This window comes from Oncorhynchus nerka, linkage group LG2, assembly GCF_034236695.1.
Source record: "Oncorhynchus nerka isolate Pitt River linkage group LG2, Oner_Uvic_2.0, whole genome shotgun sequence".
NCBI lineage: Eukaryota > Metazoa > Chordata > Actinopteri > Salmoniformes > Salmonidae > Oncorhynchus > Oncorhynchus nerka.
Window position 1 is genome coordinate 4,822,336 of NC_088397.1, and position 19,371 is coordinate 4,841,706.

A 19,371-nucleotide genomic window follows, 5' to 3' on the forward strand; every position below is an offset into this window, starting at 1 on the left:
TTTGATTGGATGAAACTCGCGTCTGTATTGCCCTACGGCGGAAAAAGACGTCTTGTGATTGGAGGACACTGCACATCATCTAAAAATTTAAAAAACGCCCCTACATTGAAAGGTATCTTGTGTGTTTATATATTATGGGTTACATTGGAACATTGTTGCAAACGTGTTTGATTAACGTTTCTTTGAACGTTGTCACCAACCTAATATTGAACGAATCAATTAGTGATTTTATCTGTCTGTGTCTCTCTCATTTCAGAACGGCGGCATGATCAAAAACACGTTATATCTTTCCATTCCGTTGATTGGTTGACATGAGATGATATTGGATTTGTGCTCATTTATTAATTAACAGGTGACACTGAGCGCGCCTACCTTTATAAATCCATCCCCTACTGTCTCGTTTAAAAGGAATCAGTTCTGGCTGTTGAGTCCAAGGAGGACTAGGTCACAGTTGAGCAGCAGGTGACCAATGCTTATAACTGCTTCATTTATGGAATGTTTTGGGGAAAAAAACCTTCCTCATCCTTTGAGTTTGTCAAAACAATTTGGTTTATGCAAGTTAATTTTTATCTACCTTTACCCCTTATTTCTCTGCCATTTTAAAACGTATTATGTAAAGGCAGTATATGTAACCTGGAATTGGCATGTGTTTTAAACGTAGCCGATGTGAATATGACGACGAAGAGCCGACTAGACCATTTCAAATCAAATTTTATTTGTCACATACACATGGTTAGCAGATGTTAATGCGAGTGTAGCGAAATGCTTGTGCTTCTAGTTCCGACTTTTTTTTGAATATACTATGTCTGTAAGGATGACAGACTCATTTCTCCATGAGGGGATTAATTGAAGTTCATCTCAGGGGTCGTGGGCTGGTTGGTAATCATCTTGTCCTGCTGCTGTGGAGAGTCCCAGTCTTTATCGGCAACAACATAGTGACGGCTCAGATCTTCTGGAAGAGGCTGTGGATGATACTGTGACGTGCAGAGTACTGGACAGATGCAAGGTCAGAGGGCCAAGGGCCAAAGATTTCTCCGTATTCCCTATATAGTGCACTACTTTAGACCAGGACCCTATATAGTGCACTACTTTAGACCAGGACCCTATACAGTGCACTACTTTAGACCAGGACCCTATATAGTGCACTACTTTAGACCAGGACCCTATATAGTGCACTACTTTAGACCAGGACCCTATATAGTGCACTACCTTAGACCAGGGCCCTATATAGTACACTACCTTAGACCAGGGCCCTATATAGTGCACTACTTTAGACCAGGGCCCTATATAGTACACTACTTTAGACCAGGGCCCTATATAGTACACTACTTTAGACCAGGACCCTATATAGTGCACTACCTTAGACCAGGACCCTATATAGTGCACTACCTTAGACCAGGGCCCTATATAGTACACTACTTTAGACCAGGACCCTATATAGTGTACTACCTTAGACCAGGACCCTATATAGTACACTACTTTAGACCAGGACCCTATATAGTGCACTACTTTAGACCAGGACCCTATATAGTGCACTACCTTAGACCAGGGCCCTATATAGTACACTACTTTAGACCAGGACCCTATATAGTGCACTACTTTAGACCAGGGCCCTATATAGTACACTACTTTAGACCAGGGCCCTATATAGTGCAGTACCTTAGACCAGGGCCCTATATAGTACACTACTTTAGACCAGGACCCTATATAGTGCACTACTTTAGACCAGAACCCTATATAGTACACTACTTTAGACCAGGACCCTATATAGTGCACTACTTTAGACCAGGACCCTATATAGTGCACTACTTTAGACCAGGACCCTATATAGTGCACTACTTTAGACCAGGACCCTATATAGTACACTACTTTAGACCAGAGCTGTATGGGGAACACGCTGCCATTTTGAATACAACCAGTGACATCAGTGGAGGCATCACTAGTTAATGCAAAGATGTTGTATTTTCAGGAACAAGCACATTTTCTAAAGACTATTTCTCTGACTGGTGTTTCATTCACTTTTAAAGATGGTGAGTAGACATTTTAACCTACATACACACAAAGTGATGGTTCTGTATTAAAACTAAAAGTTCATATTAACAGTTGAGGTATCAGCATGACTTCCTCTTCTCTTCCTGGTCAAGGTGTACAGACTCCATGTTGACTCTCCCCAGAGACCTGCAGAACAATCATCTCCATCTTGGTCACCATGGTCGCCACCATCGCCGGAATGGGGAAAGTGCAACAGCTGCTCGGCGCGAGGGTTCCGGAACCAAGGCCCAGGTTGCCACGGCAGCTGGGGTTCTGTTCCTGATTTGCCGGGTTGCTGAGTCTGGTGTCTCTCAGCTGGACAGCTCTGTGTCATCACTGACAATAAGTCAGACTTTGTTTTGTTTTTTAATCCACCATTTTGATGGATGTATTGTTGTCCTGAAACTACTGGAGCAACTATGTATTTTAAATGTCCTTCCATTCATTCAGGGGGTCTCCTGGTGTTCTCGTGCCCACAGAGGGATGTCCCTGGACAGGATAAGGGTTGGTATAATAAACCACCACTAACCCTGCCCGCAGCCAGGGCACGTCTCACGTCTGATCTGCCCGACCAGAGGAGGACCCTATGTAGTGCACGACATGTTCCCTAGAGAATAGGATGGTATTTGGAGACCTGTTCCCTATGTAGAGACCAAGGTCCTATTCCCTATATAGTGCACTACTTTAGACCAAGGTCCTATTCCCTATATAGTGCACTACTTTAGACCAGGGTCCTATTCCCTATATAGTGCACTACTTTAGACCAGGGCCCTATATAGTACACTACTTTAGACCAGGGCCCTATATAGTGCACTACTTTAGACCAGGGCCCTATATAGTGCACTACTTTAGACCAGGGTCCTATTCCCTATATAGTGCACTACTTTAGACCAGGGCCCTATATAGTACACTACTTTAGACCAGGGCCCTATATAGTGCACTACTTTAGACCAGGGCCCTATATAATACACTACTTTAGACCAGGGCCCTATATAGTGCACTACTTTAGACCAGGGCCCTATATAATACACTACTTTAGACCAGGGCCCTATATAGTACACTACTTTAGACCAGGGCCCTATATAGTGCACTACTTTAGACCAGGGTCCTATATAGTGCACTACTTTAGACCAGGGTCCTATATAGTACACTACTTTAGACCAGGGCCCTATATAGTGCACTACTTTAGACCAGGGCCCTATATAGTGCACTACTTTAGACCAGGGTCCTATATAGTGCACTACTTTAGACCAGGGCCCTATATAATACACTACTTTAGACCAGGGCCCTATATAGTGCACTACTTTAGACCAGGGCCCTCTATAGTGCACTACTTTAGACCAGGGCCCTATATAGTGCACTACTTTAGACCAGGGCCCTATATAATACACTACTTTAGACCAGGGCCCTATATAGTGCACTACTTTAGACCAGGGTCCTATATAATACACGACTTTAGACCAGGGCCCTCTATAGTACACTACTTTAGACCAGGGCCCTATATAGTGCACTACTTTAGACCAGAGCCCTATTCCCTATATAGTGCACTACTTTAGACCAGGGCCCTCTATAGTACACTACTTTAGACCAGGGCCCTATATAGTGCACTACTTTAGACCAGGGCCCTCTATAGTACACTACATTAGACCAGGGTCCTATATAGTGCACTACTTTAGACCAGGGCCCTCTATAGTGCACTACTTTAGACCAGGGCCCTATATAGTGCACTACTTTAGACCAGGGCCCTCTATAGTGCACTACTTTAGACCAGGGCCCTATATAGTGCACTACTTTAGACCAGGGCCCTATATAGTACACTACTTTAGACCAGGGCCCTATATAGTACACTACTTTAGACCAGGGCCCTATATAGTACACTACTTTAGACCAGGGCCCTATATAGTGCACTACTTTAGACCAGGGTCCACTGACAGCTTTCTGTTTCAGACTGAAGATCTAGTGAAGTGCCTTGTATATCTGATGAAATAAAAGGTATTTATTTATTTACACTTTCTCAAAACGAGAGGATAGCAGAAAAACAAAGACCGGAACAAATCCCTGCAGGAGCGTACCTCCCCAGGACAAGAGTTGGCCACCACATCACAGCTCTAAGATATCAGGGCCGTGTTCACAAAGCATCTCAGAACAGGAGTGCTGATCTAGCATCAGTTTTGGCTTTAGGTTATAATGGATAAGAGGGGACCTGATCCTAGAACAGCACTACTACTGATCATAATGAATAAGAGGGGACCTGATCCTAGAACAGCACTACTACTGATCATAATGAATAAGAGGGGACCTGATCCTAGAACAGCACTACTACTGATCATAATGAATAAGAGGGGACCTGATCCTAGAACAGCACTACTACTGATCATAATGAATAAGACGGGACCTGATCCTAGATCATAATGAGTAAGAGGGGACCTGATCCTAGATCATAATGAATAAGAGGGGACCTGATCCTAGAACAGCACTACTACTGATCATAATGAATAAGACGGGACCTGATCCTAGATCATAATGAGTAAGAGGGGACCTGATCCTAGATCATAATGAATAAGACGGGACCTGATCCTAGATCATAATGAATAAGACGGGACCTGATCCTAGATCATAATGAATAAGAGGGGACCTGATCCTAGATCATAATGAGTAAGAAGGGACCTGATCCTAGATCATAATGAATAAGAGGGGACCTGATCCTAGATCATAATGAATAAGAGGGGACCTGATCCTAGATCATAATGAATAAGAGGGGACCTGATCATAATGAATAAGAGGGGACCTGATCCTAGATCATAATGAATAAGAGGGGACCTGATCCTAGATCATAATGAATAAGAGGGGACCTGATCATAATGAATAAGAGGGGACCTGATCATAATGAATAAGAGGGGACCTGATCCTAGATCATAATGAATAAGAGGGGACCTGATCCTAGATCATAATGAATAAGAGGGGACCTGATCCTAGATCATAATGAATAAGAGGGGACCTGATCCTAGATCATAATGAATAAGAGGGGACCTGATCCTAGATCATAATGAATAAGAGGGGACCTGATCCTAGATCATAATGAATAAGAGGGGACCTGATCATAATGAATAAGAGGGGACCTGATCATAATGAATAAGAGGGGACCTGATCCTAGATCATAATGAATAAGAGAGGACCTGATCCTAGATCATAATGAATAAGAGGGGACCTGATCCTAGATCATAATGAATAAGAGGGGACCTGATCCTAGATCATAATGAATAAGAGGGGACCTGATCCTAGATCATAATGAATAAGAGGGGACCTGATCATAGATCATAATGAATAAGAAGGGACCTGATCCTAGATCATAATGAATAAGAGGGAACCTGATCCTAGATCATAATGAATAAGAGGGGACCTGATCATAATGAATAAGAGGGGACCTGATCCTAGATCATAATGAATAAGAAGGGACCTGATCCTAGATCATAATGAATAAGAGGGGACCTGATCATAATGAATAAGAGGGGACCTGATCCTAGATCATAATGAATAAGAGGGGACCTGATCATAATGAATAAGAGGGGACCTGATCCTAGATCATAATGAATAAGAGGGGACCTGATCCTAGATCATAATGAATAAGAGGGGACCTGATCCTAGATCATAATGAATAAGAGGGGACCTGATCCTAGATCATAATGAGTAAGAGGGGACCTGATCCTAGATCATAATGAATAAGAGGGGACCTGATCATAGATCAGCCTGACCACTCTGAGAGGCTTTGTGAGTACGAGCCCTGTTAACGTCCCCTTACTGGTTCAGACAGTGGCGTCATTACCGACAGACATGTAATAACACTGAGATCCAGTCGGCCTCAGAAGCCCAGGTTTCCGTGACATTTGGAAGGACGGCCTCGCTAGACGAAGACGCAGTAGTGTCTCACACACCTGTGTAAAACTCCCCCTTGGGATACACACACACACAACAGCGGGACCGCTAGCTGTGTGTACGGACCTGTTCTGGAAAGGACTGATTGGGAAGTAAGACCAGGAGAGGGGGGCTAAGTAGGGGGACAAAGGGAGGGGGACAGGGAGAGGTGGAGCTAAGTGGGGGGGGCAGGGAGAGGTGGAGCTAAGAGGGGGGGACAGGGAGAGGTGGAGCTAAGTGGGGGGGGACAAGGAGAGGTGGGGCTAAGTGGGGGGGAACAAGGAGAGGTGGGACTAAGGGAGGGGGGACAGGGAGAGGTGGGGCTAAGTGGGGGGGACTAAGGGAGGGGGAAAGGGAGAGGTGGGACTAAGGGAGGGGGACAGGGAGAGGTAGGGCTAAGGGGGGACACAGGGAGAGGTGGGGCTAAGGGAGGGGGACAGGGAGAGGTGGGACTAAGGGAGGGGGACAGGGAGAGGTGGGACTAAGGGGGGGATAGGGGGATAGGGAGAGGTGGGGCTAAGTGGGGGGGATAGGGAGAGGTGGGGCTAAGGGAGGGGGATAGGGGGGTTAGGGAGAGGTGGGGCTAAGGGGGGTAGGGGGGGATAGGGAGAGGTGGGGCTAAGGGGGGGGATAGGGAGAGGTGGGGATAGGGAGAGGTGGGGCTAAGTGGGGGGCTAGGGAGAGGTGGGACTAAGGGGGGGGTAGGGGGATAGGGAGAGGTGGGGCTAAGGGGGGCAGGGAGAGGTGGGGCTAAGGGGGGGGAGGGAGAGGTGGGACTAAGGGAGGGGGACAGGGAGAGGTGGAGCTAAGTGGGGGGGACAAGGAGAGGTGGAGCTAAGTGGGGGGGGACAAGGAGAGGTGGAGCTAAGTGGGGGGGACAAGGAGAGGTGGAGCTAAGTGGGGGCGAGACAAGGAGAGGTGGAGCTAAGGGGGTGGCACAGGGGGGGGCAGGGAGAGGTGGAGCTAAGTGGGGGGACAGGGAGAGGTGGAGCTAAGTGGGGGGGGACAAGGAGAGGTGGGGCTAAGTGGGGGGACACAGGGAGAGGTGGGGCTAAGGGGGGGGGGGGGGACACAGGGAGAGGTGGGGCTAAGGGGGTGGCACAGGGAGTGGTGGGGCTAAGGCTGGGGGGGGACACAGGGAGTGGTGGGGCTAAGGGGGACACGGAGTGGTGGGGCTAAGGGGGAGGGACACAGGGAGTGGTGGGGCTAAGGGGGACACAGGGAGTGGTGGGGGGACAGGGAGAGTTGGGGCTAAGTGGGGGGGGTGAAAGGTAGTTTCAGATTCTACTGTTCATGCATTCAAAATGGAAAGATATGGCTGCCAATGAGTATAATCATCAGTTACACATGCAATTCAACATTCCTGTTTCTTTTAATTGATAGGCTGTTATAAACTTTAAATCTTGATAAGTCCCGTGACCTTTTGGGGGCACTGACCTGGAACTAAAGCAGCATTCTCCTTTACTTCCTGTTCTAAAACTCCACACAGGTGGAAAACCCGGGGGTGGGGGGGGGGGGGCGTTCAGTAGGAACGAAAACGTTTTGCAACGTTCAGATAGGAATGTGCCATACAGAACAAAAACACGCCTCTCTGACGTGTAGAATGAGACTCTTGTTCGTTACATTTTATTGTATCAGCAACGTTAGGCTACTGAACGTGGTGGTCCTGTCATTCAAAACTCACTCTCCTTGTGTGGCCCACTGCGTAGACCCAATACACAGCAGGACATGTACAACTACATCAAGTGCCATCTATAGTCATATAGACTATATATATATAAATATAATAATGTCAATATATCCCAGAAAAGGCATGTCAGAAACTGAGCAGGGGGAGTTGTGTGTGTGTGTGTGTCCAGGCACAGGGTGTGTGTGTGTGTGTGTGTGTGTTAGTCCACTCCCAAGGCTTTGAGCTGTCGTTCGATGTCTTCGTCTGAGATGCCGTCTGATTTGGTGGCAGAAGAGGTGGGGTTGTTTCTGCTGGTTGAAGGAGCGTTCACCATCTACGATCAATAAGAACAACAAGTGAATCAACTCAACCTTGATTCTCCCAGGCATAACGCTATTCCCCCCTGTCCAGGGGGTGTCCTGTCCAGGGGGTGTCCTGTACATCAAGCTGTCTCACTACAGAAACAGGAGATTCAGCTCCTGCCCTATGGGCCATTCTGGCTCAGACACGGCTAACTTACTTCACAGAGTATTTCTATAGAGCTGCAGAATGACAACCCCAGTAGGACCCTAACCCAGTAGGACCCTAACCCAGTGGGACCCTAACCCAGTGGGACCCTAACCCAGTTGGACCCTAACCCAGTTGGACCCTAACCCAGTGGGACCCTAACCCAGTGGGACCCTAACCCAGTGGGACCCTAACCCAGTTGAACCCTAACCCAGTAGGACCCTAACCCAGTTGGACCCTAACCCAGTTGGACCCTAATCCAGTAGGACCCTAACCCAGTTGAACCCTAATCCAGTTGAACCCTAATCCAGTAGAACCCTAATCCAGTAGAACCCTAATCCAGTAGAACCATAATCCAGTTGGACCCTAACCCAGTTGGACCCTAACCCTAACCCAGTAGGACCCTAACCCAGTAGGACCCTAACCCAGTTGGACCCTAACCCTAACCCAGTAGGACCCTAACCCAGTAGGACCTTAATCCAGTTGGACCCTAACCCAGTAGAACCCTAACCCAGTAGGACCCTAACCCAGTAGGACCCTAATCCAGTTGGACCCTAACCCTAACCCAGTAGGACCCTAACCCAGTAGGACCCTAACCCTAACCCAGTAGGACCCTAACCCAGTAGGACCCTAACCCAGTGGGACCCTAACCCAGTGGGACCCTTGTCAGCCAATCAGCATTCAGGGCTGGAACCAGACAGTTTATAATGCTAGATACAGGTCCAGTTTCCCGGACACTGACGAACCCTGGTTCTATTTCAGATCTACATCTGGGAAACCAGCCCCAAGGATCTCGTTCAGGGTTTAGTCTCTAGATTCATTCTGGCTTTATTAAAAATCAGGTACATCATCGAGAACACATTTTATTTGACAATAAAAAGACCAATGTCTCACCTTTCCTGATATCTCGATGCCGATCTCGTCCAGAACCTGGTTAACAATGCTGTCAGACTCCTCCTCGTCTCCAGACTCGTCAAAGATCTCATCCAGCGTGTCGTTAACTGAAGGGGACAGAGAGATGACTCCTATTAAAACACACACACACGCCTCCACACACACGCACACACACCTCCACACACACACACACACACACACACACACACACCTCCACCTCCACACACACACACCTCCACACACACACACGCACGCACGCACACACCTCCACACACGCACGCACGCACGCACGCACACACGCACACACACACACACACACACTCTACCGGTCAAAAGTTTTAGAACACCTACTCATTCAAGGGTTTTTCTTTATTTTTACTATTTTCTACATTGTAGTAAAATAGTTAAGACATCAAAACTATGAAATATCATGTAGTAACCAAAGAAAAGTGTTAAACAAATCAACATATATGTTGTATTTGAGATTCTTCAAAGTAGCCACCCTTTGCCTTGATGACAGCTTTGCAATACTCTTGGCATTCTCTCACCTGGAATGCTGTTCCAACAGTCTTGAAGGAGTTCCCACATATGCTGAGCACTTGTTGGCTGCTTTTCATTCACTCTGCTGTCCAACTCATCCCAAACCAAATCTCAATTGGGTTGGGGTCGGGTGATTGTGTAGGGTGATGTTGGTTTTGTGTGCTTTAAATTCTAAATAAAATCACAGACACCAGCAAAGCACCCCCACACCTCCTCCTCCATGCTTCAATGTGGGAACCACAAATGGGGAGGTCATCCGTTCACCTACTCTGCGTCTCAAATATACCGCGGTTGGAACCAACATTTTTCACCAGTCTAATGTCCATTGCTCGTGTTTCTTGGCCCAATCAAGTCTCTTCTTATTGGTGTCCTTTAGTAGTGGTTTCTTTGCAGCAATTTGACCATGAAGGTCTGATTCACACAGTCTCCTCTGAACAGTTGATGTTGAGATGTGTCTGTTACTTGAACTCTGAAGCATTTATTTGGGCAGCCATTTCTGAGGCTGGTAACTCTAATGAACTTATCCTCTGCAGCAGAGGTAACTCTGGGACTTCCTTTCCTGTGGCGGTCCTCATGAGAGACAGTTTCATCACAGCGCTTGATGGTTTTTGTGACTGCACTTGAAGAAACTTTCAAAGTTCTTGAAATGTTCCGTATTGACTGACCTTCATGTCTTAAAGTAATGATGGACTGTCGTTTCTCTTTGCTTATTTGAGCTGTTCTTGCCATAATATGGACTTGGTCTTTTATCAAATAGGGATATCTTCTCTATACCCCCCCTACATTGTCAACACAACTGATTGGCTCAAATGCATTAAGGAAAGAAAGAAATCCCTCTGATTAACATAAGGCACAGCTGTTAATTGAAATACAATAATAGCATGTAGTCCACTATATAGGTATTAATAGCATGTAGTACACTATGTAGGTATTAATAGCATGTAGTACACTAAATATATATATATTATGCTACGTTAGCAGTCTTATCATCATGAGGACAAGAACATAGAATGTGTAATATAGATCCAGTCTTATCATCATGAGGACAAGAACATAGAATGTGTAATATAGATCCAGTCTTATCATCATGAGGACAAGAACATAGAATGTGTAATATAGATCCAGTCTTATCATCATGAGGACAAGAACATAGAATGTGTAATATAGATCCAGTCTTACCATCATGAGGACAAGAACATAGAATGTGTAATATAGATCCAGTCTTATCATCATGAGGACAAGAACATAGAATGTGTAATATAGATCCAGTCTTATCATCATGAGGACAAGAACATAGAATGTGTAATATAGATCCAGTCTTACCATCATGAAGGACAACATAGAATGTGTAATATAGATCCAGTCTTATCATCATGAGGACAACATAGAATGTGTAATATAGATCCAGTCTTATCATCATGAGGACAAGAACATAGAATGTGTAATATAGATCCAGTCTTATCATCATGAGGACAAGAACATAGAATGTGTAGTATAGATCCAGTCTTACTCAGCTCCTCTGACATCTCCATCTTCATGTTCTCCTTCTGGAAGTTCTGCATGGTCTGTTGCATCTTCTGAGGGTCCATCTTCTTATTGACAGCCTGCATAGTCTGAGACGGGAGAGGAGAGGGAGTCACATGGGCTGGTTACACTTTGCAAAAGGCAGAAAACACCCATTAAAATACAGAACACACAGAGACAGACAGACAGGAGAGACAGACAGACAGACAGGAGAGACAGACAGACAGACAGGAGACACAGACAGACAGACAGGAGAGACAGACAGACAGACAGACAGACAGACAGACAGACAGACAGACAGACACAGACAGACAGACAGGAGAGACAGACAGACAGACAGACAGGAGACACAGACAGACAGACAGGAGAGACAGACAGACAGACAGACAGGAGAGACAGACAGACAGGAGAGACAGACAGACAGACAGACAGACATACAGACAGGACAGACAGACAGACAGACAGACAGACAGACAGACAGGAGAGACAGACAGACAGACAGACAGACAGACAGGAGAGACAGACAGACAGGAGAGACAGACAGACAGACAGACAGACAGGAGAGACAGACAGACAGACAGACAGGAGAGACAGACAGACAGACAGACAGGAGAGACAGACAGACAGGAGACACAGACAGACCAGAGACACAGACAGACCAGAGACACAGACAGACCAGAGACACAGACAGACCAGAGACACAGACAGACCAGAGACACAGACAGACCAGAGACACAGACAGACCAGAGACAGAGACAGACAGGAGAGACAGAGACAGACAGGAGACACAGACAGACCAGAGACACAGACAGACCAGAGACACAGACAGACCAGCGACACAGACAGACCAGCGACACAGACAGACCAGAGACACAGACAGACCAGAGACACAGACAGACCAGAGACACAGACAGACCAGAGACACAGACAGACAGGAGAGACAGACAGACCAGAGACACAGACAGACCAGAGACACAGACAGACCAGCGACACAGACAGACCAGAGACACAGACAGACCAGAGACACAGACAGACAGGAGAGACAGACAGAACGCTGTCCAAGGTGTCTACAGTAGGTACATCACCCCCCCCCCCCCCGTGGGGAGAAGCCCACTGACCCACACTAGGTACACCCCCCCCTGTGGGAAGCAGCCCACTGACCCACACTAGGTACATCACCCCCCCGTGGGGAGAAGCAGCCCACTGACCCACACTAGGTACATCCCCCCGTGGGAAGAAGAAGCAGCCCACTGACCCACACTAGGTACACCCCCTGTGGGAAGAAGCAGCCTACTGATCCACACTAGGTACACAGACCCCCCCCTGTGGGAAGAAGCAGCCCACTGACCCACACTAGGTACACCCCCTGTGGGAAGAAGCAGCCCACTAACCCACACTAGGTACATCACCCCCCTGTGGGAAGAAGCAGCCCACTGACCCACACTAGGTACATCACCCCCTGTGGGAAGAAGCAGCCCACTGACCCACACTAGGTACACACCCCCCGTGGGAAGAAGCAGCCCACTGACCCACACTAGGTACATCAACCCCCTGTGGGAAGAAGCAGCCCACTGACCCACACTAGGTACATCAACCCCCTGTGGGAAGAAGCAGCCCACTGACCCACACTAGGTACATCAACCCCCCTGTGGGAAGAAGCAGCCCACTGATCCACACTAGGTACATCACCCCCCTGTGGGAAGAAGCAGCCCACTGACCCACACTAGGTACATCACCCCCTGTGGGAAGAAGCAGCCTACTGATCCACACTAGGTACACCCCTGTGGGAAGAAGCAGCCCACTGACCCACACTAGGTACACCCCCTGTGGGAAGAAGCAGCCCACTAACCCACACTAGGTACATCACCCCCCTGTGGGAAGAAGCAGCCCACTGACCCACACTAGGTACACCCCCTGTGGGAAGAAGCAGCCCACTGACCCACACTAGGTACATCACCCCCCTGTGGGAAGAAGCAGCCCACTGACCCACACTAGGTACACACCCCCCGTGGGAAGAAGCAGCCCACTGATCCACACTAGGTACATCACCCCCCCCTGTGGGAAGAAGCAGCCCACTGATCCACACTAGGTACATCAACCCCCCTGTGGGAAGAAGCAGCCCACTGACCCACACTAGGTACATCAACCCCCCTGTGGGAAGAAGCAGCCCACTGACCCACACTAGGTACATCAACCTACCCCCTGTGGGAAGAAGCAGCCCACTGATCCACACTAGGTACATCACCCCCTGTGGGAAGAAGCAGCCCACTGACCCACACTAGGTACATCACCCCCTGTGAGAAGAAGCAGCCCACTGACCCACACTAGGTACATCACCCCCCTGTGGGAAGAAGCAGCAGCCCACTGATCCCCACTAGGTACATCATCCCCCCCTGTGGGAAGAAGCAGCCCACTGATCCACACTAGGTACATCACCCCCTGTGGGAAGAAGCAGCAGCCCACTGATCCACACGTACTTTGGTAGTGGTAGCCATGGCCCCTGCCATCTTCATCTGGGAGTTCATGAGTTTGGTCTGAGAGGACATGGAGGTGACCTTTGAACCGACGGCGTAGCTTCTGTTCTTCTGTCTCCTCAGCTGAACCAGCTGTTTGGCCAGGATGGTACACGCCTCCTTGTTCCCCGTCTTCGCCATCTTCTTAATCTCCATCTCCTGGGAGACAACGTGCATTCGGAAAGTATTCAGACCCCTTGGATTTTTTTCCCATATTTTGTTACAGCATTCTAAAATTATTTAAATCGTCCCCCCCTCATCAATCTACACAAAATAGCCCATAATGACATCACAATAGCCCATAATGACATCACAATAGCCCATAATGACATCGCAATAGCCCATAATGACATCGCAATAGCCCATAATGACATCGCAATAGCCCATAATGACATCGCAATAGCCCATAATGACATCGCAATAGCCCATAATGACATCGCAATAGCCCATAATGACATCACAATAGCCCATAATGACATCACAATAGCCCATAATGACATCGCAATAGCCCATAATGACAAAGCAAAAACAGGTTTTTAGAAATGCACTGGGAACCCATCCCTACGGTGAAGCATTTTTATTTATTTAACTAGGCAAGTCAGTTAAGAACACATTCTTATTTTCAATGACGGCTTGGCAGAAGAGGAGGCTACCTGCCTCCTCTACACTCTAACCGCTAGGCTACCTGCCTCCCCTACACTCTAACCGCTAGGCTACCTGCCTCCCCTACACTCTAACCGCTAGGCTACCTGCCTCCCCTACACTCTAACCACTAGGCTACCTGTCTACCTGTCTCCTCTACACTCTAACCACTAGGCTACCTGTCTCCTCACACTCTAACCACTAGGCTACCTGCCTCCTCTACACTCTAACCACTAGACTACCAGCCGCCCCTACACTCTAACCACTAGGCTACCTGTCGACCTGTCTCCTCTACACTCTAACCCACTAGGCTAACCTAGGCTACCTGCCTCCTCTACACTCTAACCACTAGGCTACCTGCCTCCTCTACACTCTAACCACTAGGCTACCTGCCTAACCACTAGGCTACCTGCCTCCTCTACACTCTAACCACTAGGCTACCTGCCTCCTCTACACTCTAACCACTAGACTACCAGCCGCCCCTACACTCTAACCACTAGGCTACCTGTCTACCTGTCTCCTCTACACTCTAACCACTAGGCTACCTGCCGCCCCTACACTCTAACCACTAGGCTACCTGTCTACCTGTCTCCTCTACACTCTAACCACTAGGCTACCTGCCGCCCCTACACTCTAACCACTAGGCTACCTGCCTCCTCTACACTCTAACCACTAGGCTACCTGTCTCCTCTACACTCTAACCACTAGGCTACCTGTCTCCTCTACACTCTAACCACTAGGCTACCTGCCGCCCCTACACTCTAACCACTAGGCTACCTGCCGCCCCTACACTCTAACCACTAGGCTACCTGCCGCCCCTCCACTCTAACCACTAGACTACCTGCCACCTCTACACTCTAACCACTAGGCTACCTGCCGCCCCTACACTCTAACCACTAGGCTACCTGCCTCCTCTACACTAACCACTAGGCTACCTGCCTCCTCTACACTCTAACCACTAGACTACCTGCCTCCTCTACACTCTAACCACTAGGCTACCTGCCGCCCCTCCACTCTAACCACTAGACTACCTGCCACCTCTACACTCTAACCACTAGGCTACCTGCCGCCCCTCCACTCTAACCACTAGACTACCTGCCACCCCTACACTCTAACCACTAGGCTACCTGCCGCCCCTACACTCTAACCACTAGGCTACCTGCCTCCTCTACACTCTAACCACTAGGCTACCTGCCTCCTCTACACTCTAACCACTAGGCTACCTGCCTTCTCTACACTCTAACCACTAGGCTACCTGCCTCCTCTACACTCTAACCACTAGGCTACCTGCCTCCTCTACACTCTAACCACTAGACTACCAGCCGCCCCTACACTCTAACCACTAGGCTACCTGTCTACCTGTCTCCTCTACACTCTAACCACTAGGCTACCTGCCGCCCCTACACTCTAACCACTAGGCTACCTGTCTACCTGTCTCCTCTACACTCTAACCACTAGGCTACCTGCCGCCCCTACACTCTAACCACTAGGCTACCTGCCTCCTCTACACTCTAACCACTAGGCTACCTGTCTCCTCTACACTAACCACTAGGCTACCTGTCTCCTCTACACTCTAACCACTAGGCTACCTGCCGCCCCTACACTCTAACCACTAGGCTACCTGCCCCTACACTCTAACCACTAGGCTACCTGCCCCCCTCCACTCTAACCACTAGACTACCTGCCACCTCTACACTCTAACCACTAGGCTACCTGCCGCCCCTACACTCTAACTAACCACTAGGCTACCTGCCTCCTCTACACTCTAACCACTAGACTACCTCCTCCTCTACACTCTAACCACTAGGCTACCGCCCCTCCACTCTAACCACTAGCCTGCCACCTCTACACTCTAACCACTAGGCTACCTGTCTAACCCTGTCTCCTCTACACTCTAACCACTAGGCTACCTGCCGCCCCTACACTCTAACCACTAGGCTACCTGCCTACCTCTAACCACTAGGCTACCTGCCTCCTCTACACTCTAACCACTAGGCTACCTGCCTTCTCTACACTCTAACCACTAGGCTACCTGCCTCCTCTACACTCTAACCACTAGGCTACCTGCCTCCTCTACACTCTAACCACTAGACTACCAGCCGCCCCTACACTCTAACCACTAGGCTACCTGTCTACCTGTCTCCTCTACACTCTAACCACTAGGCTACCTGCCGCCCCTACACTCTAACCACTAGGCTACCTGTCTACCTGTCTCCTCTACACTCTAACCACTAGGCTACCTGCCGCCCCTACACTCTAACCACTAGACTACCTGCCTCCTCTAACCACTAGGCTACCTGCCTCCTCTACACTCTAACCACTAGGCTACCTGTCTCCTCTACACTCTAACCACTAGGCTACCTGTCTCCTCTACACTCTAACCACTAGGCTACCTGCCCCCTACACTCTAACCACTAGGCTACCTGTCTCCTCTACACTCTAACCACTAGGCTACCTGCCGCCCCACACTCTAACCACTAGGGCTACCTGCCTCCTCTACACTCTAACCACTAGGCTACCTGCCGCCCCTACACTCTAACCACTAGACTACCTGCCTCCTCTAACCACTAGGCTACCTGCCTCCTCTACACTCTAACCACTAGGCTACCTGCCGCCCCTCCACTCTAACCACTAGACTACCTGCCACCTCTACACTCTAACCACTAGGCTACCTGCCGCCCCTACACTCTAACCACTAGACTACCTGCCTCCTCTACACTCTAACCACTAGGCTACCTGCCTCCTCTACACTCTAACCACTAGGCACCTGCCTCCTCTAACCACTAGGCTACCTGCCTCCTCTACACTCTAACCACTAGGCTACCTGCCTCCTCTACACTCTAACCACTAGGCTACCTGCCTTCTCTACACTCTAACCACTAGGCTACCTGCCTCCTCTACACTCTAACCACTAGGCTACCTGCCTCCTCTACACTCTAACCACTAGACTACCTGCCTCCTCTAACCACTAGGCTACCTGTCTCCTCTACACTCTAACCACTAGGCTACCTGCCTCCTCTACACTCTAACCACTAGACTACCTGCCTCCTCTACCCTCTAGGCTACCTGCCTCCTCTACACTCTAACCACTAGGCTACCTGCCTCCTCTACACTCTAACCACTAGGCTACCTGCCTCCTCTACACTCTAACCACTAGACTACCTGCCTCCTCTACACTCTAACCACTAGGCTACCTGCCAAGCGTCACGTCTGGAGGAAACCAGGCACCACTCATCACCTGGCCAATGCCATCCCTACAGTGAAGCATGGTGGTGGCAGCATCACGTCTGGAGGAAACCAGGCACCACTCATCACCTGGCCAATACCATCCCTACAGTGAAGCATGGTGGTGGCAGCATCATGCGGTCGGGTTGTTTTTCTACAGCAGGGACTGGGAAACTTGTCAGGGTCGAGTGAAAGGATACTGAGTAAAGGGTCTGAATACTGATGTAAAATGTGATATTTCAGTTATTTTTATTAAAAGGTAAAAATGTCTAAATATGTTTTTTTTGCTTTGTCATTATGTGGTAGTGTGTGTGTGTGTAGATTGAGGCAGTCTGAATACACTGTACATTATCCATGACTCAGATACTCTCTGTATTCACTACTACAGAACAGACTCCTACTACACCCCCCACCAGATACTCTCTGTATTCACTACTACAGAACAGACTCCTAATACAACAGATACTCTCTGTATTCACTACTACAGAACAGACTACTAATACACCCCCCACCAGATACTCTCTGTATTCACTACTACAGAACAGACTCCTACTACACCCCCCACCAGATACTCTCTGTATTCACTACTACAGAACAGACTACTACTACACCCCCCACCAGATACTCTCTGTATTCACTACTACAGAACAGACTACTACTACACCCCCACAGATACTCCCCTACTACAGAACAGACTCCTACTACACCCCCCACCAGATACTCTCTGTATTCACTACTACAGAACAGACTACTAATACACCCCCACCAGTTGTTTTTCCTGTTTCTCCAGGGAAGCTCTGTCTCTGGTGATCTGTCTCTGGGTTCCTCTCAGCTCTTTGGTCTGCTCCTTTATCACATCTAGACACAGCGGTGGGAGAGAAAACTACAAGATCAGTACTAGGCCTTGGCAAACAGAGGAGAAGAGAGAAACAATTGTTATTGTTTATTTCACTTGTTTTGGCCAAAACATATGTTTCCCATGTCAATGAAGCCCTTTGAATTGAGAGAGGAGACAGACGAGAGATCCACAGAGGGGATTCTACATCATCATCATCATCATCATCATGATGAAGAGACTGAAAATCCAAGTGACAGAACCGCAAAAAGTCGAGAGAGCAAACCTCTCCTGTGGATACCCCATCGCCACCCACTACGGCCAAAAGGACCAACAGCACGAACTGCTGCTACGTTATTGTTGTTATGACTCTGTGGTTCTCTATACAGACCAGCGTACTGAAAGGCAGGCAGATAACACTTCCCTGTGTCCCCCCTTCAGATTACCTTCCATTTAAGGACAAAAACTAAAACAAAGTTTATTCAACATTCTGACTTGTAATAGGAATGTTCAGGAGTGCTGAGCCGACCTGTTAGACAGACGTGTATAACGTTAAGTATTACACTCTCTTATAATAAGAGACTGAAGCTAACTTTGCTCATGTCCGCTAGCTGAAACGCCGAGTCTGTGTACACTTACCATCTACTGTCTTTTTCTTGAAGAAGCCGGCCATGGTGACAGGCGATAATTTGGCCAAATAGCTATAATCCAATGCTATTTTAAAAGGACACCGCCTGTTAATTAAACCAGACCAGCGACTTGTTTATTTCCTGGTTCGGAGAGAAGCAGGAAGTGCAGCACTTTAATGGGGGCGTTCGAGACAGCCTAGAATAAAAGCGCTGCGCTCACACTGAGCCAAGTCGCCTGGGTAGAAAGACAACCGCTAGGTGGCAGTAGATACCTAGTTCCATAGTCACATCACACCCACAGCTGCATGGGGATACCCAGCCAAACACAGAGCTCTTTACAGACTGTAAATAGCTTCCAGCTGACTCGATCTGTCTGTTCATGATTTGGGAATGGGGTCTTGAATTTTAATAAGTATAGAGTTTTTCTTGCCAAGTGGGTGTTTCCTCCTG

The 19,371-nt window shown here is 48.4% G+C and overlaps 1 protein-coding gene and 1 long non-coding RNA gene across 2 annotated transcripts; both read right to left on the reverse strand.

Annotated features, from left to right (window-relative positions):
• Nucleotides 1–4,012: 4,012 nt before the first annotated feature.
• Nucleotides 4,013–6,095, reverse strand: LOC135573290 (uncharacterized). Its single transcript, XR_010464644.1, has 2 exons — nucleotides 5,400–6,095; nucleotides 4,013–5,175 (listed from the first exon to the last, which is right to left on the reverse strand). It is a non-coding gene; the product is annotated as an uncharacterized LOC135573290 (long non-coding RNA).
• A 1,201-nt stretch (nucleotides 6,096–7,296) lies between these two features.
• Nucleotides 7,297–19,089, reverse strand: chmp2bb (charged multivesicular body protein 2Bb). Its single transcript, XM_065022149.1, has 6 exons — nucleotides 18,932–19,089; nucleotides 18,224–18,315; nucleotides 13,555–13,749; nucleotides 11,064–11,166; nucleotides 9,014–9,120; nucleotides 7,297–7,946 (listed from the first exon to the last, which is right to left on the reverse strand). The coding sequence occupies exons 1-6, from the start codon at nucleotides 18,963–18,965 to the stop codon at nucleotides 7,833–7,835; spliced, it is 645 nt and encodes a 214-aa protein (XP_064878221.1). The 5' UTR covers nucleotides 18,966–19,089; the 3' UTR covers nucleotides 7,297–7,832.
• Nucleotides 19,090–19,371: the final 282 nt, after the last annotated feature.

Excerpts from the sequence above, each read along its gene's own strand:
- chmp2bb (XM_065022149.1), bottom strand. The coding sequence starts at position 18,965 with ATGGCCGGCTTCTTCAAGAAAAAGACAGTAGATG. Across the intron at positions 11,167-13,554 it reads CCATGGCTACCACTACCAAA|ACTATGCAGGCTGTCAATAA; the intron begins GTACGTGTGGAT and ends CTCCCGTCTCAG. Across the intron at positions 7,947-9,013 it reads GCATCGAGATATCAGGAAAG|ATGGTGAACGCTCCTTCAAC; the intron begins GTGAGACATTGG and ends TATTGATCGTAG.